This window comes from Bombyx mori, chromosome 19, assembly GCF_030269925.1.
Source record: "Bombyx mori chromosome 19, ASM3026992v2".
NCBI classification, from domain to species: Eukaryota; Metazoa; Arthropoda; class Insecta; order Lepidoptera; family Bombycidae; genus Bombyx; species Bombyx mori.
In genome coordinates, this window is record NC_085125.1 from 3,391,547 (window position 1) to 3,412,494 (window position 20,948).

The 20,948-nt window shown below is 38.1% G+C and overlaps 2 protein-coding genes across 3 annotated transcripts in view; one reads left to right on the plus strand and one right to left on the minus strand.

Annotated features, from left to right (window-relative positions):
* The first annotated feature begins 45 nt into the window (after positions 1-45).
* Positions 46-7,516, plus strand: LOC101741888 (Bardet-Biedl syndrome 4 protein homolog). 2 transcript variants are annotated; one of them, XR_009975645.1, is made up of 10 exons: positions 46-248; positions 325-458; positions 1,320-1,432; positions 2,500-2,594; positions 2,937-3,099; positions 3,671-3,947; positions 4,073-4,228; positions 4,548-4,757; positions 5,914-6,279; positions 7,311-7,516. XR_009975645.1 is itself a non-coding variant. In XM_062673904.1 (10 exons), exons 1-9 carry the CDS (start codon positions 185-187, stop codon positions 6,064-6,066), a joined length of 1,365 nt encoding a protein of 454 aa, XP_062529888.1. In that variant the 5' UTR covers positions 46-184; the 3' UTR covers positions 6,067-6,097; positions 7,311-7,516. The 2 variants fall into 2 exon arrangements, 1 of the variants encoding a protein (XP_062529888.1); XM_062673904.1 differs by having other exon boundaries at positions 5,914-6,097.
* A 1,175-nt stretch (positions 7,517-8,691) lies between these two features.
* The window catches only part of LOC105842591 (zinc finger SWIM domain-containing protein 4), a 100,827-nt gene continuing 88,570 nt past the window's right edge, over positions 8,692-20,948 (minus strand). Inside the window, exons 15-21 of the mRNA XM_038017517.2 lie at positions 20,059-20,282; positions 19,002-19,320; positions 18,522-18,637; positions 17,156-17,528; positions 16,484-16,606; positions 14,818-15,004; positions 8,692-13,362 (exon numbers count right to left, since the gene is read on the minus strand). Coding sequence (XP_037873445.1) covers positions 13,232-13,362; positions 14,818-15,004; positions 16,484-16,606; positions 17,156-17,528; positions 18,522-18,637; positions 19,002-19,320; positions 20,059-20,282 — 1,473 coding nt within the window. The 3' untranslated portion in view covers positions 8,692-13,231. The remainder of the gene's footprint in view (positions 13,363-14,817; positions 15,005-16,483; positions 16,607-17,155; positions 17,529-18,521; positions 18,638-19,001; positions 19,321-20,058; positions 20,283-20,948) is intronic.

Below are 20,948 nucleotides of genomic sequence, written 5' to 3' on the forward strand. Positions count from 1 at the left end.
GAAATTTCAGTTCAAAAATTCGAAATAAAAATGGATGACACCAACATTTTCTTACGATCTGTCGGCCTTTTTCAACTTTTGTTACAATATACACAAGAATAAATAATTTGAAGTCAACCTAAAAAATTGAGCAAATCATTGAAATTGATTTCCTTGTTACCATAGCATTGGCGGCTCTAAACAAATGCACATTCAGTCGAGTTTCAGAATGAAAAAATTGTCTTTAACTGAGGCATTAACTGATAATGGTACAAAAACAATAAACCTTTTTATTTTTATTTTGACAAAGTATTTTTCTGTTTCATAAAGTAGTTAAACTTGTAGTGCTTGAAAGCGGTTCTCAAGATTGGCTCCTACATGCTCGATATGTGAGAGGGGAGCACGCTCAATGCCTTGACCTGGCTGATGATTTGCAGAAAAAAAACGACAATAAACACATATATGCATTCTACATAAAGGTATTTATTTCTATATCGTTAATATTTAAAAAAAAACATAACGGCTAATTGCTTAACCGATCATAAATACTTATTATTGGAATTCCTTTTTGTGAAATTTCATCAAATCGCAATGTAAAGCGTACAAAGCTGAAGAGTAAAAACACGTTACCCACATCTAATAATATTGTTATACTATTATAGTTAATTTTTAATAACTTCTTACAATGCTTCAATTGGGTAGAAGAGCTCATGAGAAATCTTAGTCGTGACCTTTTCAGAAATTACTGGAGCAGTTACCGGATTATGGACAACACAACGTGAACGACAAGCTTTAAAACATGAGGTCAAAGTCACAAATTGTAGTCGTATTATTTAAATGGCAAACTTTAACACTAACAATTAATTTCATCCTCTTTATCCCGTTGATACTGATCAGGATATTAGAGCGAATTTATAAAATTACTAGCGACCCGCCCTCGCTTCGCTTCGGAAATTGTAATTTATTATTGATTTCTCCAGTATTTAATGGATGTTATTATGCATATAAACCTTCCTCTTTAATCACTCTATCTATTAAAAAAAACCGCATCAAAATCCGTTGCGTAGTTTTAAAGATTTAAGCATACATAGCGACAGACAGATATAGGGACAGAGAAAGCGACTTTGTTTTATACTATGTATGTCCTATTGTCCTGTCATCGGTCCTTGGAGTGTGTGAAAATTTTTAAGTCACTCGCACTTGTTCAAGTTAATGAAAATGACATCCAATGATTCAGTGACATGCAAAAACATACGTAATGATGTCCAGTGATTCAGTGATATGCAAAAAGATACGTAAATGTTTTGTTAATAAAGGCGTTTTTGAAATGTACCGATCAGGGTTCAGTGCTAGCAGACGCAGGTCGGATACAAGAAGCGTTAGAAAAGTTTCACAGCTGTCTACGACTGCAGCCCAGAGATCCAGAGCCCTTGAAACAAGTCGCTAAATGCCTGTAAGCCAATCTATACTAATATTATTATATTATTATTTTATTATATAATTATAAAGAGGAAAGATTTGTTTGTTTGTTTGTATTGATTATAGGCTCAGGCTCCGAAACGACTGAACCGATTTGAAAAATTCTGTCACTGTTTGGAGGCTACACTATTCCCGAGTGACATAGACTATAATCTTTTTTAGGGATCCTTACGAAAACTCCAATAGTGTAACCCAAGGCGTAAAAAAATTACATAAAATATTCTTTACATCGCGTGCCCTGCAAAAAATATTGATAATAGAATAAAATGATGTATGAAGACTTTGTAGAACACATCATTATTTACAAAAAGTGTCGCAACAGCGTATGTCTAACTATTGGTATGCAGCAATAAATCTTTTTTTATTTAAAAAAATTAAATAACGTCAAATATCGTTGAAATTTTTGTTAAAGACCCGAGCGGAGCCGGAGCGGGTCGCTAGTCTTCATATTATATACCTTTAAGGCTTCCTATTCAGTAAACAAATACTTAGTATGAATAATCTGAACAAGATTTTTCGAGAAATCAATAAATGTATTTATTGCTAGTCTTCAAAAAAAAACATTTTTTTTTTCATAATTTTTCGTTTGAACTATTAGTGAGAATTTGTAAATTTAACAGACTTCAATAGAAGGTTTTTAATTTCGGAGTTTGTCAGTCGTTTGCTTCTGCTAAATAAGTATCTAATAAATTTGAACCCTATACAGTTTTATTATAATAAATAATAAATAACCGGGAACAAATCACGCATGGTCATCTGGCCCCAAATTAGGATTTCCTGTGTTATGAGTATCAGAGACTGACATATATACGAATAATAAATACATATATAGACAATAAACACCCAGACAAAGAACAAACAAACCGATTCACCACAATAATGTTTGCCCGATGTGAGAATCGAACCTGCGATACTTGACGCTAACGTTCAGGGACGCTAACTATTGCACCACCGAGTCAGTCCAAACAAAGTTACACTTTGCAATAAGTTTTTTCAGTCAGGATTGCAATTAAGATTAATTTAACTATTGCTGCGTTTCAGTTACAAACAAGGACGCTACCAGCTTTCATACGAAGCTTATTTGGAAGCTGATAAACTCAGCCAACATCCCGACGCCGATATCTATTGTGCTTTAGGTGATCACTCCTTATACTTTTATTACGAAATCAATTTTAAATTTGTAAATTTAATAGTACTTATTAGAAAGATAGGTCGAACATGACATTATTACTGGTGGTAAGACCTCTCGTGAGTCCGCACGGGTGGGTACCACGTGGTACGTGAAACAGTAATGCGTTTCGGTTTGAAGGGTGGGGTAGCCATTGTAACTATCCTGAGACCTTAGAACTATAACTATATCTCAAGATGGGTGGCGCATTTACGTTGTAGATGTCTATGGGCTCCAGTAATCACTTAACACCAGGTGGGCTATGAGCTCGTCCACCTACCTAAGCAAAAAAAAGTTCAATAACTTTCAGCTGAATGTCTCTGGAATTTGGGTGATGTGGACCACGGCGTGGAGTGGGCTCGATCCGCGGTGCAAGCTGGAGGCGGCGAACGGGCAAGCTCTTTGCTAGCGAAAATGTTACTCGCCACTAACAACGTGAATGGAGCTTTAGCAGCTTATGACGAAGCGCTTTCGTAAGTTACTACGGTCGTTCGGTTTAATTATGACATTCTTTAATAATATTACTTAATTCTTACTTAATAATATAAACCATAACATAAATTTACAGTTAACCCGCAAACAGTATGAATAGAAAGTTTTTGTAGCAATTGTTTCATCGTTTTTTTTTATTGCCCTTGTAGGCAGGCGAGCACACGGCTCACTTGACGGTGAGTGGTTACCGTCGTCCATGGACTTCAGCAATGCCAGGGGCAGAGCCAAGCCGCTGCCTACCGCTTAATACTCTCCACAAGCCTCGTTTGAAGAAGGACATGTCATAGCGCTCGGGTAACACCGTGGAGGAGAGCTCATTCCATAGACGGATGGTACGTGGCAAAAAAGACCTCCGGAAACGCACTGTGGATGACCGCAGTGGCTCCAGGTAGTATGGATAAACTCTACTCCGGTGGCGGGCGGTGCTATGGTAAAAACGAGATAATGGTATCATCTCGAACAATTCCTCAGAGCACTCCCCACTCCCTAGATTAATATTTTGTCTGTTATAAGACTTATGTCTAGCTTACGAGATAGCTGAACCTCTTTCAGCGCACACGCATGCGGTGCGGACACTATGGCCGCAGCGGGGGCTCTGAGACTTCGAGCAGGTGATCCCCGTCGTGCGTTCCAACTACTAGGGGCAGCTCTAGCTCAGCAACCGTCTCACCACGCCGCAGCACTGGCCCTCGCCGCCATGATGCTGCAGCACAAAGACGTTGATGCGTCTTTAGCTAGATTAAAGACTGCATTGACAGCACACCCGGAATGCGTGGCGGCACATACTAACTTGGGACTCGCTCTGATTGCGAAGAAGAAATTTGTTGCCGTGAGTTTTCTTAAAATTCGTTCATATCTAACTCAATATCGTTCGTATCTAACTCAGTATCGTATCAACATCGTTCATATCTATCTAAAGTAAACTATTTTTATTATTTTCCTTTATTTTTCCAGGCGTTGACATGTCTTCAGCGGGCGGTTTGGGCCGCGCCATTAAACGGTCGCGCGGCTCATGACTTGGGCCTAGCCTTGTTGGTTTGTAAGAGACCCACCTCAGCATTTTGCAGATTGGCTGCGGCAGCTGCCCTACAACCATCTCAACCTTACACCGTATGTTATTGATAAAATATGTATAATAACATACAACACACTAAGTTTCTAAATGACCTAACAAGATCCTTACAGATGTACCTTCTGAAAGAATTAAAGCAAATATGTCAAAATGTGTGAATGTCGATTAGATTCATTCTGAATATTATCATACGTTCCACAAAAAGTTTATTTATAAAATATTTACATTTAAATTCCACAATAAATTATTTTAGTTATTTATGCATTGTGTTGATGATATTAATTAATATTGTTACCTTGTTATAAACCTGTAAGGCTTTAGCTAGAATATATTACGCCTCTCTGTATTTTTATATAGGTTCTGCTAATAGCTATTGCTCTCGAGCGACTGGATGACAGCAGATCGGATGCTGCTTACGCCCGGGCGGTAAGGTTGTCACCTCAAGATCCTCTCATTCGAATGAACATGGCCGGCAGACATGCGAGAACAGGACGCCTGTCTCAAGCTCTGGAAGAGGCAGAGATTGTTGCTGAACTCCTGCGGGGAGATGACACGCCTGACCCTCATGTATGAATCCGTTTTATGTAACGTGGTTTTGATGACTCATTTTTTATTGCACTAGAGGCGTGGACGAGGTCAAAGCGCATCTGGGGCCGTTAGAAGTGAATTTGGATATACCAGTGTGCTTAGTGCGAGTTTTTAAAGTTCTCGACAGCGTAAAACTTAACTTAAATCTGTATGGAATTCTAACAGCACCCCTAGTGACAAACGTAGGCAAACGTACCCGCCCGCGGCAAATCCCGCAGGCGGGTACCAATTTTTCTAATGAAATACGTACTCAACAAATGTTCACGATTAACTTCCACGGTGAAGGAATAACATCGTGTAATAAAAATGAAACCCGCAAAATTATAATTTGCGTAATTACTGGTGGTAGGACCTCTTGTGAGTCCGCGCGGGTAGGTACCACCACCCTGCCTATTTCTGCCGTGAAGCAATAATGCGTTTCGGTTTGAAGGGTAGGGCAGCCGTTGTAACTATACTTGAGACCATAGAACTTATATCTCAAGGTGGGTGGCGCATTTACGTTGTAAATGTCTATGCGCTCCAGTAATCACTTAACACCAGGTGGGCTGTGAGCTCGTCCAACCATCTAAGCAATAAACAAAAACGTAACTCCTTATAAATTTGAGTTAGCTTTTACGCTATCGCGAACGTTAAAAAACTCGCACTAAGCACACAGATGTCGCCACCTGCCTTAAGATATTTGATCGAAGTCTCACTTGTAATGTAATTTAATATGGTAGAAATAGGCAAAGCGATGGTACCTACCCTCACAAGACACTCTAACTGAAGCAATTACGCAAATTATTGTTTTTTGCGGGTTTTATTTTCGATTATGCGACGTTATTACTTCATTGTGGAAGGTATTCGTGAGGATGTCTTAAATATGTATTTCGTTAAAAAATTAGCGACACTCCAAATGTTCTTCTTAATCTAAGAGGTTTCAAAAGATCTGGCGGCGGTTATTTTTTGTGTTTATAAGTCTACCGTTCATTCAATGCTGATAACGGCAACCCAGGATCACAAGCAAAGCATTGATGACTATAGGGCCTTATTTAAACATATTTTAGAGCAATCTGTATAATTAGTACTTAAGCCTAAAAAATAAAATGATTTAAAAAAAAACACAGGTAACATAATGGAAAAATCACAATTTCAGTTGTCAAGTTCTCTGGCGTCACTCCTGGCAGCATTGCACTATGCAGGGGCGCAGCTGTCAGAGTCAACATCAAGCTTGCCTGATGCAGATTCAGCCCTGTCTGCAAACTCTCCCGCATCAGATGATGTCAATATGGGCCCTGATGAAGTTTAGAAAAACTCCGAAATGTTTCGTTTCGACTCTAGTTAATTTTTGGGAAGTCTACAATTTCTATACTTAACGATTTCATATTGTGTACTTGGAATAATGTAAAATAATGTAATTGACGTCGTTATCAGTAACAGTATCGGAAAACATAAAATATTTTGTTATTTCTGTGAAATGTTTCATTTGGGTTTTTTCGTTTTAACATTCTGTGTTTATGGTGTAAGTTTTCTTTGTTTTATTAAAGGAAAATCAAGGAAAGGAAAATCTCCTCTCTAGTAATTTATTTTGTCGGTTCTTATTTCAATACTCACTCAAATTGTTATTATTGTACATTACGAGTATACTGTTTAATAGACCCTTTGCTTTGTTTTGTATTCCGTCGTGAACGTTTGCTGTTGCCAAGCAGTTTCAATAATGCCAGGTAGTTGCCCAACTATTACATTTCATTGATACTTCGAGCTCATGTTATCAAGGTGTGTGGTGGCATTCAGTTAGTGTTGACTACGGCCTTTACTTCCACTTACTTACAGCCACTTCATTTCGGATCCTCTCAATCCACTATCGATGCTTTTAGGTACCTCAAGTCACCGTTCTCCTCGAACCCGTCGCTTGCGACTACTCGAAGGGTTCGGCGAGTAAAGTAACCCATAGACACAGCCCACTGAGTTTCTCGCTGGATCTTCTCAGTGGGTCGCCTTTCCGATCCGGTGGTAGATTCTGCGAAGCACTGCTCTTGCTAGAGCTAGTGTTAGCATCGTTCCCAGGTTTGAGCCCCGTGAACTCAGATACTCGCTCGGTTACACTGGCATAGCCTCTCAAGACTACCAGCTTAGGTAGGAAGAAAAGAAAAATAATCACTTGGCACTAGGTGGGCTGTTGATCACCGACATACGCAATAAATCAAATAATTTATTGTTGTCCTTGATCTCTGGGAGTGCTATTGCTGACAGTGGTCTTTAAAAACAGGTTTATTTGCGAGTCTTTAAAAACATGTTTCTTTGCAAATCCTGATTTTTCTTTTGAGATAAAGACAATGACGTCTGGCAACTGTACTGATGCCTATACAGGCGAACATTTTACGGTGATTCATTAGATTAATTCCGGAATGCATTCCTTCGGCAAAAATAAACAGAACTCTGGTGAATATACAAAAAATCCTGAAAATTAAGGCAAACGATCATGCTTTTATCCGACCCAAGAAATTAAGTTTATTAGTTTTGGGAAAGTAATCCATTAGTTTTATTTTGTAGATTAACAGCAAAAACAGGACAGCTAGTCTTGTCGTTCTGCCACCCCTCGTTTTAGGATACGATGAGTTATACGACGAAAACACGGAAGACGCTAAAGACGAAGGGAATAAAAACATTGAGGCAAATGATAAAATTGACATTCCTGTGATGAACAATAACGAAGAAGATAAACCTGTGGCAGGCGAATAATAAAATATTTAAAAACGTCGATACACTTTATTTTTTATTTCAAGTTTTTCTTTACACAACCAGTCCAAATGAATGAATATGTTAGAGGAAATCTGAAAGTGGCACTTGTGACAGAGAAGCTGAGAAGTGCGCTTTTGGGATGGTATGGACATGTGATGAAACGAAATGAAAATGATGTTGGTAAGAGAATGTGGAAGGATATAGAGGAAGAGGTATACCTAAGAAGAAATGGATAGATTGCGTGAAAGACGATATGGGTAAGAGGGGAGTGAGCGAAATGGTATATGATAGAGGCGTATGGAAGGAGAAAATATGTTGCGCCGACCCCAGGTGACTGGGAGAAGAGCAGGATAATGATGAGCCAGTCAAAATATCTGCTAATGGCAAACCTTCTTTCTTGGCATTACCAATGTTATTGCTTCGTTAACTTACTGACATTTGTCGTGCAGTGACATTACCTATGTAGATACCAACAAAACGGAACTGAAAGTTGAATTATAGATTTGACTTTTATCCGATCTTCAGCTAAATTAATTCATCATCATCATTCTTTGACAATTCATTCACCGTTCAGGCGGTTCGATTGTGGAATGCTCTGCCGGATGCAGTGAAAAGTGTTCCAACTTTAAACTGTTTTAAAAGAATTGTGAAGGAACACTACTTATCTGCTTAGTGCTGTTTGTTTGCATCATTATCATTTATCATTTCCATACTGTTGATTTATTATGTGTGTGTAAGTATATTAGTATGTATTGTATGTATATTGGTATATATTATATGTAAGCGGTATATATCTGTTTATTGTGTGTATATATTTTCTATAATAATGTATTGTCTATGGTACACCGCAACATACCTGCTATATTTTTATATTTTCCAGAATTTCTGTAAATTAAACGGTTCTCTGGAAGATAGCGCTTTTAGCGATAAGACTGCCTATTGTACAAATGTATCTGTTTTTTGACTGTTTTTTTTAATGTAAATTGTGTTGGTGTGCAATGAAGTGTATTCTCTCTCTCTCTCTCTCTCTCTCTCTAAATTAACGAGAAACACACCCGCAAACCAATCTAATTATTTCAATCGAATTTCATCAAAACAGGCCCAGCCATTTCGGATTGCAGGATTATCGGATTAAACACGAATCCACTCTGGAAATTGAGGTGATTAGAGTAGGTAATGAAAACACAAAACGAATTTTTCAATTATTTATGTTGAAATCTCCCCTCACAACACCAGTTCTGTTGTTTTTTAACGAATGACAATATATATATATTGAAAATACTGATACTCTTCACGACTCCGAAGAGTTCGATCGGTCTACCGCAGCAGTAATTCCGACTCACCTCAAGGCACTTAGGGTCAAATATAAATTGCTTGTTACTTATTTTGGCAAGTCAAATTTAAAAGACGATTATAACGTTCGTTAATATACAGCAAAAACGTTTCAATGACCAGCAATGAAATCGTTCAAGAAACTTCGCATTACATTGAAGTTTTATTAATGACTTTTGTTATACATAAATAATAAGGTATTGTGACATTTCAATTGTGAAAGGCAGACCGATCGAAGGCAAACAAATTATTGCTTCAGTTTTCAAACACAAAGTGATGCTTGTAAATTTTACAAAACAATATAACTGGTTAAAATCGAATTCTTGCTTCGTTTCGATGGGATGTTGCAATTAATTATTACTGGTAATACCTAGAGTAACGATTTTATTTAAACATGGCAACCGCTTTCTATTATGAATGATTTAACAACTATTATTTCAAAATGTATATGTAGTTGTGGCTTTGTTTTATACATATATCTTGTATTACCCGTATATTATGGAAAGTCGTTTATTCCATGACTGGTGTTTAAGAAATTTTTAATTTTTATTTTTTAATTTTAACTAAAGTTCTATCGAAACGAAGTTCCAGCAGTTTGATACAAAAAAAAATATGTTTAAAAATCGCAATAACTTGTAAGTATACTTTACTGTTTTAAATATACGAGTAATTGACCATCGGTAAAACCGTTTTTTTTTCTACCTATGCTGATAGCCTTGAGAGGCTATTTCAGCTTCACCCTAACGTTTGTAGATGGGCTCACGGGGCTCAAACCGGAGAGTTGCTAACACTGACTCTAGCAAGAGCAGTGCTTCGCAGAATCTACCACCGGATCGGAAACGCGACCCACTGAGATAAAACAGTACTACTGATTATCCACATACATAATTTGAAATAATAAATACTTTAAAAAAAATATTAATTTCATGTTCGTTTTTAATTGAATTAAATCATTTATAGTTTAAGTTCGCGTTTGGTGTTTTTGGTAAACTGGAAAAAGAATCGCCAAAATATATTTTTTATTGCTTAGATGGATGGACGAACTCACAGTCCACCCACCCACCTTGAGATATAAGTTCTAAGGTCTCAAGTATAGTTACAACGGCTGCCCCACCCTTCAAACCGAAACGTATTACTGCTTCACGGCAGAAATAAGCAGGGCGGTGGTACCCACCCGCGCGGACTCACAAGAGGTCCTACCACCAGTAAAAAGTTTAAGCTCGCGTTTGGTGTTTTTGGTAATCTGTAAAAAAAACCGCCAAAATAGCTTTAATTATTTCTGAGACTCAGGAATACCGATGAAAATAGTGTCTCTTATAATGTATTCCGGATTCCGGTCTCCGGTTCCGTCTTCAGAATATCCCATCGAAACGTTCAGCCTTTTCTCCTTTAACCAATCACGTTGTGGTTTCAAAGCATCATATTTCAATAAATTTTCTAACATACATTTTATATATATTTAATCCCTGGCAAGGAAAAAACTGGAAGTATTTTAACGTTCACCGTTTCAACTAGAAATAATATTATTATTTTTTATCTATACTTTATTTACATTTTTAATATAAACATAATATGAGATGTCCTTAGCACTTTTATTGTTACCTCATTCTCTTGAGTTGGCAAAAGTTTTTTTTTATCCTTTTAATTTTTATTTTAGGTAAGTGCGAATCTTATTAGCTCAGCAAAAAGGGTATCAATCAAGAACTTTGGGATTGTCATATAAGAACAAACTTTGTGACGAACAAAAAATCTACACTGAACTTTTGAATTATATATTATTAAATTCTAGATTTTTTTCGTCGCGTACAGGAAATAATTATTGATGTTGTCAGCGGTGTCTTTCCTGAATTCAATACGGGCATAATTTAAGGGCAGTAGCGATCGTGTGTGATTACAAAAAACTAGTCCATTGTCATGTACTGGCTCTGATTGGCAAGAAATATACAGTAATAGATGAAAGTTTCGCACAACCCTAATTACAAAAAAAATTTTTAGTAGCACTCTAGTGCCGTCAATTCGACCACTATTTATACAAATAAGTATTGAATAACTATCATTTATAAATGCACTTCATGTTATATTACATCTAATTCTATAATTTAAGGATGATATACACTTTTTTTATTTTTTATTTAAATTAAACTGTATATGTTTTTTTTACAAATTGTTTAGTTCGTTTCACTTGTAAATATTTACACTGTGTTTTTAATCGTATAAGCTTTATAGAGGGTGTTATTTTAAGGTTGATCGTAATTAGTGTCAGCCTTTTAATTATGTGAAGTGGATTTCGACATTCTTGATGAAGTTCAGGAAAGAACATAGAATCAGAAAGAATATATTCTAGAAATAATATAGTCCTATATTCCTATATACTCATAGGTCTATATAGTCGGATCAAAAGTGGCCAAGAAAGTTGTTCGAATCCAATCTGTAGTGTAACTAATCTGTGGAAACGGATTGCGAATTGGCATGGCCTTCGCGATTTGACATCTGTCACTTCTGTGTGCGAGTTTCTTAACGTTCTCGATAGCGTAAAAGTTAAGCCCATTTTGTATGCAGCATGCATGCATGTCTTGCTACGGTACGCTACAATTTTCCATGATCACTATTCCTTATCCAATCCCGCCCTAAAGCTTCTCCCTAAGCGATACGGCGCGAGTCGATGATACCATCGGTTCCGGTGAGTGATTCGACAATATTTTATTAAAAAAGTACATAAGGCGAGTAAAAGTAATACTTTAAAAGTCAGGACCCTCAGCATCGAGTAACGCGATGCAAGGAAGGAAATTTTGAAGTTCACAGCTAGTGTTCGATTAGTGGAAGGAATAAGGTTTTTGATACATAATTAAAATCTGACGATTGTAAAGATTTTATCGAAAATTTCAGGAGGATCGGTATAGGTGTATGTTAGTGTGGGCCGCGTAATCCCTACTTTTCGTACGCAAGGCAATTTTTCCATTACCATTATTTGGAACGTCAATTTATAGTTCACTTTCATTTTTCCATATAAATACAAGCGAAACGAGCTTAACAATTGCCCGATAACTCAATAACCAATTAAAAAAAGGCATATAAATAATTAGATTTAAGTTACATTATACTCATGAATACTGAAACGAATGGCGTTGCTATCCCGCTGTAGGACTTAGATAAAATATTTTCTTTGGTGTTATGTTTACTAAACGTTCCTTCCGCTGCTATTGGACGCTATTTTAACGAGATTATTTTCTGTGCCAACGTTTGAGTTAGCACAAAAAAAAAACGAATGGAACTTTCCCGAAATACCTCAATTCGGGCATAGAACTCCGCCGTTATTATTTACACAACGACGTATGACGTTTGGCAATGTCACTCTGTAAGCAAACACGTCCGGTTCGGCCCGAAGTCGGTCTTGGAAACACACTATAAGGCGACTTATGTATAAATACTATTTACTATATTTACAGCTTATCATCTATATACACAATGGAATCCTTGAGATCATTACACATTAATTACAAGTATAGAAATGACGTAACGAAGTTCACTTTGTTACGGAATACTTTCGCTTTTTTATTTATACGTTTAACTTCGAAATATTTTCTAATGAGAGGATCAACTAAAGCGGTATACCGTAGACACTTGACGACAACAAAATTCCATTATTCACATTTTTTGACAGTGACATTTCGAGCTGTCAACGTCAGTGGATTAAATCGAAATTGTCTGTGTTACCATGTATTTAACAAAGACATGATTACTATTAAGTATTCAATTCCAGCATGTCAAATCAGTTCTGTATGTGCATGATTTTAGACTAAGAATGTAACAGAGCAAAATAGCAGCAAATAAAACAAAACCGAATTAGAACAATAACAAAAACTACATATCGTTTGTTTATCATTATTATCAAACGAACAACATATTTGTACAGTTCACTAAGAAAAAACAAAAAAAAACTCTCAAAGACCAACGAATTTTTTTTGTTAACTTAATAACAGTTAGGTGTCTTTTGTGTTTAAATTAAATCTGTTTGCCGTAAATTACAACATTACCTACTCATTATTTGAGGCCGTTAGCGCAAAAGTGGCCTAATCTTACCATAGTTAGTATGGAGCAATGAGGTTTAAGTTTTCATGAATTTAAATAACTTGAGTAGGCAAAAAAAAACAATACGCCCAAAAATCTGTTATCTATGGGTGAAACTATGGATAGGGCGGTTTTGGCACCGAAATTTATTATATTTTAAATAAATTCCAATATTATAAGCTTGAATAGAAAAAAATGTGGGTTTGGCCACTCTTGCGCTGACGGCCTCATTTATTCCCATTGATTCTTTATTATAGTCATAACGGGGTTTAGATAGCACATGTTATCTTAACGACCCAAAAAAAATTGTGGTTCAGTACTATTTTTACTCATCATCCGAACCTCTCTTTGACGAGGAACATCAGTTTCTTCTTCCCTTTGTATTTAAGTTTGATTTCTTGCAGCAGCGCGGCGAACTGGTGTGGTCCGTCGTGCGCCAAAGCAAACGTGTCGCGGGCTTTGCCTGAACAAAAATAATTTATCGATGAATTTCACTACACTATTTACTTGAACTAGTTGTCCCTCTGTAGTCGAAATTCAACTATAATTAATTAAAATTATAAATTTGAACATTATTATGGTTTTATTGTCAAAAACGATTTATTCTAATTTTATAAATCACAGATTTCACCAAGACTACACTATAAACAAAAATATTAAAAACAAACTATATTGATCTATTCTCAATTTGACCACAGACTTTAAACAATAACTAAAGTTTGACATCGCGATCGCCTAAATACTTATTTACAACATTTGTCTAAGTAACGCCAACATCAAAGGTGTCATTAGTAATATCGTCTGTCTTCGTTTTCGGAAGCGGTGTCCTAACACCCAGTACGTATATCGCACCTTTAGAATTGAAGTGACTTAATTAAAAAAATAATAAGAAAATGAGTTTTATACTTTGAACGACTCACAAACATGTATTCTATCAGTTAATAAATTATTTATTTTTTTAACTAAAATTAAAATTTTAATTAGAAAAGGTCGATGCGCACTTTCCGTCTTTTTTGAATCAAACGCATACTCTAAGCTTTCAGTTATGCGCTTTAAGGCTTAAAGTATTAAAATCAATATTGACAAAAATTACAATTCTTCAATTATATTTTTGGAGTTTACCAAAAAAAAAAACAAGAATTTTGGGTTAAACCACTTCAATTCTAAAGGTGCGATATGTATATATGTATTTAGACGGTCCACCTTGAGACAAGAGCTCTAAGGTCGTTTGCCGCTAGGGGCGCTAGGCGTTCCAACTACATACAAATTTGAGTTAACTTTTACGGTATCGAGAACGTTAAAAAGCGCGCACGCAAGCACACTGAACTATCGTGTAAACCAGCGGTCGGGGAACCGGGGTAAATTACCCCAAATTGGGTAAAATGAAATTTTGGGGGGTAAACATGAAACTTTTATGAGTAAAAAGCATAATATGTTGAAGTGAAACTTCTTTAGAATCGTTGTGATTTCAAACTCGATGAAACGAAATGAAACGAAACGAAAAAATAATATTTTTTTCAAAATTATCATGGGTGCTATAATATTAAAGATGCTAGAAAGAAGCGATTTTGTTTTTTTTTGTTCTTCGCCATGGGGTAATATCAACTTACACAAAAATATTTTGGGGTACAAAAGGTTCCCCGACCGCTGGTGTAAATTTACTGATGGTAGGACCTCTTGTGAGTCCGCGCGGGTAGGTACCACCGCCCTGCCTATTTCTGCCGTGAAGCAATAATGCGTTTCGGTTTGAAGGGTGGGGCAGCCGTTGTAACTATACTTGAGACCTTAGAACTTATCGCTCAAGGTGGATGGCGCATTTGCGTTGGAAATGTCTATGGGCTCCAGTAACCACTTAACAACAGATGGGCTGTGAGCTCGTCCACCCATCTAAGCAATAAAAAAAAAGACTGCTACACACCCAAGAAGTCAACGAAGTCGGCGTAGTGTCGGGGCGATATATGCGCGAGCCTCGCGTGCGTGGTGGACGCGTAGGCCCGCAGCGCCGCCTCCAGCAGGGGCCGCAGCGGGGTGGGGGGCCGCGGGGGCGGAGGCCGGGACCGCGAGCAGCCCGCCGCCGCCACACAGCACCGTCGCAGCACGTCCGACTGCCGACACACACAACGGTTATAGTTCACATCTTAATTTTTTTTAATTTGATTTTTATTATAAGACTAGCGACCCGCCCTCGCTTCGCTTCGGAAACTGTAATTTATTATTGATTTCTCAACTATCTAATGGATGTTATTATACATATAAACCTTCCTCTTTAATCACTCTATCTATTAAAAAAAATCCGTTGCGTAGTTTTAAAGATTTAAGCATACATAGGAACAGACATATATAGGGACAGAGAAAGTGACTTTGTTTTATACTATGTAGTGATGTTATTCCTTCACTGTGGAAGTCAATCGTGAACCCTCTGTAGTCGAAATTCGACTATAATTAATTGAAATTATAAGTTTGGACATTATTACGGTTCTATTGTCAAAGACTATTATTATACTTCTATAATTACAGTTTTCGCCAAGACTACGCTATAGATAAATAATATTAAAAACAAAAAAGGGTGCGTGTACTTATGTACGCGCGTAAGAAGTTATATTTTATTTTTATTATATTTATTTCTTTCTTTTTTTAATTTTAAATCAATTTGAAAAAAAAATCGATTAAAGAACATCCTCAAACACGCATATTGGACATCCCTTTTCTTGACATCGTATAAATTCGGTAATTCTCGGTACGGTTCGGAAAGTTCACCTGCGGCTATATTCAGACTCGCCAAGTTACGTCGGTCGTATTGTAATGAGCGAATTAGTGGGCAACTTCATTCTGTTAATTTTGTGTCACGGTGCGCGCGCATCGTAAAATTCTCATCAATTTTTCATAACGCGCCTAAAGAAGTATAACTTCAATAATATTAACCTATTCTCAATTTGATAACAGACTAAAAGTTTAACAACAAACACGTATATATGCGTGTGTTTGTTAAATACATGGTAGTGCGTGTCAAGTTTTTATTGATTAATTTAATGTAATTTTAGCAAATAATAAAAAAAAAATTAACATTCTGCACTCCTTCTCTATAAGGGAAAATTCATACTCCTCGGTCCGCGCAATTTTCGTAAAAAGGGGTACAAGGTACAAGGGGCACAAGGGCTTCACGTATTATTATAAAGATTTAGTCTTTAATTTGTCACATAGAGACTAATAAATATCTCAAAGGCAATAAATACAGTCCACGTTCGTTTACCACAACGCAACAGATGCGGACTCTTTTAATTAATGAATATTATTATTTAACATTTCTTAATGAACAAGTGTACATGGCACGAAAAAATTGTTAGACCAAGAAAATAAATTATTTATTTATATTATTTGTGTCTTTTTAACTTACGTATTCGCTTAAAAATGCCTAAACGATCTTGGAATATTTCATCATTTTATCATTATGTTATTCGTATTTAAATATAATTTCTAAAAAACACAATATATATAAAAAAAACCGTCATCATCTAGGGATATTTTAATAAAGTATGGATTTAGATGAAAGGTTGATGGTATATTATTATGTGTTTTGGACTCACCAGCACGGGCGCGCACTGCACGTTCTTGACCAGCAGTGGTAGCATGGCCTGCAGCTCGGCGCGACCCAGCGAGTGCGCCAGCGCCACCGCCCAGTGGATGTCCGCTATGGCCGGGTGGCTGTCCTGGTGGTGAGGGCATGCGGTCACTTTGGGTGACGTTGGGTAACGTCGATCCTTAACTCTAATTATCGCTTATTTAAGCGAGCTCACGGTCTTTGAAGTGGTACAATTTAAAACGATACTGGTGGTAAGACCTATTGTGAGTCCGCACGGGTAGGTACCACCACCCTGTCTATTTCAGCCGTGAAGCAGTAATGCGTTTCGGTTCGAAGGGTGGGGCAGCCGTTGTAACTATACTGAAAGCTTAGAACTTATATCTCAAGGCGGGTGGCCGCATTTACGTTGCACATATGGGCGCAAACGCCACTATTGCCAATAATGAACATAATAATGTATAGTTTAGTTTATTCTACCATATTTTGTGAATGGTTTCGCAGTAATTACATTTATTTTTATAAAAGAAGTTGTAGTTGCTAAAACCATCACAAAATGGGTAATTGTGTAAGAACTAAGACGTGGCTATTTGTAAAACCTTGGCGTAACGCCGACATATGAGTCTATGGGCTCCATAAAAAAAAAAACTCAAAGCTACGGCTTCATAACTATAGTTACCTGGTTGTAATGTAAGTGGAGGTTCCTCATCGCTAGCGTCGCGAGTCGCATCGCTCTAGCCGGCTGTCCCCTTTGCTCCATGTACCGGGCCACAGCGAACAGTTGGCTGGAGGCCAGCGCTCCTCGAGCCGCCGCGCCCCCCACGGCCGCACACGCAGCCTCGAAGGCCCCCGCGGACCCCTCGCACACCGAGAGGGCGCTCAGGGCGCACCCCGGCGGGTCCTTGGCGGCGCACTGCAGAGCTAGCGTCCGCGCGCACGCACTCAACTTCTCCTGCTGCTCGAACGTGAGCCCCAGTCGGAGGGCGGTGGCGTGGGACATGGCCGCCGCGGCCACCGGACCCGTTGCCTCGGTGGGCGTGAACAGTTCGTACCTGTTAAACAAAAACGACACGATAATATTAATAAAATAAAAAAAAGACATTTTGTATCGAGGAGTGAAAAGATTATTTGGTTAAAGCGACATTTCTGCAATTTTACAAGAGAACCACTTGAAGTTTATAATTTGGAAAATATAATATATAATCATCATCATTCTCCTGCCCTACTCTCAGTCACCTGGGGTCGACGCAATATGTTTTCTCCTTCCATACTCCTCTATCATATACCATTTCTTCGCTCACTCCCCTCTTACACATATCGTCTTTCACACAATCCATCCATTTCTTCTTAGGTCTACCTCTTCCTCTATATCCTTCCACATTCATAGTTAACATTCTCTTACCAATCTCATTTTCATTCCTACGAAACTAAAAACCTTAAATAATATCATATATTTTTTTAGATTAGTTATAGATTCATTGTTCTAAATAGATTATTATTATATAATTGAATAGAGGATTAAATCAATATAATCAAGCTGAAATTTAAATTAAGGACATTTGGAATAGATATGGTAACATAAAAACTTCTTCAGCTATTTGATTGGAGTAAACTCAATTGAAGTTCAATTAAAAGCATCGAACTTTTGATGCTAATACCAAATAAAATGCACCTTTAATTACAAAGATAAATGTCCCGTATTAACCGAAATATCGCTTGAACCAAATAGCATTTCATCACCTCTTTTATTGTTTTTTTATCTTGAAAATTATGTGCTTTAGGCAAAAAAAGTATTGAATTATTGAAATCATTTAACACCGTCTCTATTGCGTTACGAATAAAAAAGAACTAATTGTTTCAGACACTTTAGCAGCAAGTTTTTATTTATTTATTTTTTATTGCCGTATAGGCAGACTAGCGTACGGCCCACCTGATGGTGAGTGGTTACCGTCGCTCATGGACGTCAGCAATGCCAGGGGCAGAGCAAAGTCGCTGCCTACCTTTAAATAAGGTTACATGTTTGCGAGATCGTGTCTCATCATTACCAGTTCTGCATGATGGAGAGCAGGGCGTCCAGGCCGAGCTCCGTGGCGCACGTGACCAGCCAGCGCACCATCTCCCTCCTCCTCCAGTTCACTGATGCCAAGGTCATCCTCAACACCTGTACCGACAACGCAGTGGGATTGTCATATATCATACATGTCAACGGTAATTTAATGCCGGTTGTACACACTCGTCAAATGATTATCAGTTGAACTTAAGATAACTTTATTGGTGGTACCACCGCCCTGCCTATTTCTGGCGTAAAGCAGTAATGCGTTTCGTTTTGAAAGGTGGGGCAGCCGTTGTAACTATACTGAGACCTTAGAATTTACATCTCAAAGTAGGTGGCGGTATTTACGTTGTAGATGTCTATGGGCTCCGGTAACCGCTTAATAAACAGGTGGGCCGCAACAAAAAAAAGAAGATAAACGAGTATGTACAATCGGATTTAATACTAAAGGCACTTTTATCCATGTTCGTACCTGAAGTCCAAGTTCGAAGGCAGCCGCCAACAAGTCTCGGTGGTGGTGTGGGGCGTCGGGCGGAGCAGCGTGCCTCAACGCGTCTTGGGCCAGCCGGAACAGTTGCGCCGCCGACCTCACGTGCCGCTGTGCCGCCGCCAGGGCCGCCCGCAGTCGGGCGGGGGAGCCCCGGGCCGCCCCCAGCAGCGCGCTCGCCAGCGCCGCCTGCTGTTGCTCCGCGTGCTGCAGCGTGTGCCACGCCCCCCCGCCCCCCACGCTGGCGGCGCTGCCCCCCGCGCCCCCTGCGTCTAGCGCGTACGCCTCTTCGACCATTGGTAACCTAATGAGGATACATACATTTATCTACGTTTTTCCTTTATAATATACTAGCGACCCGTCCTCGCTTCGCTTCAGAAACTGTAATTTATTATTGATTTATCAACTATCTAATGGATGTTATCATACATATAAACCTTCCTCTTCAATCACTCTATCTATTAATAAAAACCGCATCAAAATCCGTTGCGTAGTTTTAAAGATTTAAGCATACATAGGGACAGACAGATATAGGAACAGAAAGCAACTTTGTTTTATACTATGTAGTGACTAAGGAAACCCGACCACTGTTTGCTGTGACTCACCCTATGGTACTTTATCTGCAAACTTGTACCAAATCCATGTAACAACATTGACAAACTTTGATTGCAATTGGATATGTATTGGTAATATGTTGAATACGGACTAAGATTTTTTTTAATCATAGGTAATTTTAGATAATTTTAGTTTTCCCATCAGTTTTAAATCTAACGAAGCCAAGTGCACATCGACGCCTGAAAGGCAAATGTGACTAAGTGACAATGCGTGAACTTTACAATAGACTAATTTAAAGTTGAAATACCTGAAAAGAAATTATATTTTAACGAATCTAGCTGTAGGATTGAAATGATTTTAATAGACCTAGAAAAATATATTTTTTGCGCATCGAATATGGCTGTTGCCTATCATTTATGTACAAAGTAGTTATTGTCGCTTAGTCACGTTTGCCTTTCAAGCGTCGATATATACATTTTGAACCCACCTCATAGCCCTTAAGCCGACCCTATATGCAAGATCAGGATCAGCTGGTAGAAGAGTGAGGAAGAGATACCGCGCGAAGGTGTGCGCTGGAGCCGAGCGGGGGTGCACGGTGGCGCCCAGACACGAGGCCGGGCCCCCCGCCAGCAGCGCCCCCGCCGCCCGCCCGCACACCCCCGCCGCAGCCTCACCCTCCACGCGCTGCAGTTGGGAAATCAGACGCTCCTCCTGGAACATCACGCACGAGGCTTTACATATTGTAACGTATCTATATCTATAAATTAATACGTGAAGCAAAAACGATGTATCCCTTTTTACGAAAATTGCGCGGACGGAGGAGTATGAAATTTTCCACACTTATAGAGAATATAGAGAAGAAGTGCACAATGCTAATATTTTTTTTAAATAATGTATAAAAGATACATTAAATCAATAAAGAAAACATTACACACACTACCATGTATTTGTCTCAACATATATACACACACATACTCAGTGTTTGTTGTCAAACTTTTGTCATTGTTGAAACTATGTGGTCAAATTGAGAATAAATTAATATTGTTTGTCTTTAACATCATTTGTCTATAGTGAGTAGTCTTGGCGAAATCTGTGAGTACGGTATAAGAAGTATAATAAACAGTCTTTGACAATAGAACCATAATAATGTTCAAACTTATGATTTCAATTAATTATAATCGAATTTCGACTACAGAGGGACCACTCACTAGTCTATACTAATTAATATATAAATCTACAGTGGTTTTTACGGATGTTCCGTTATAACTACTGAACCATGCATCCGATTGACTTGAAACTTGGTGTCCATTTAGAAAATACATGTACTTAATGGATAGGCTTTTTAAGAGTGTTGGACTCCCTACACCGGTTGCGGGG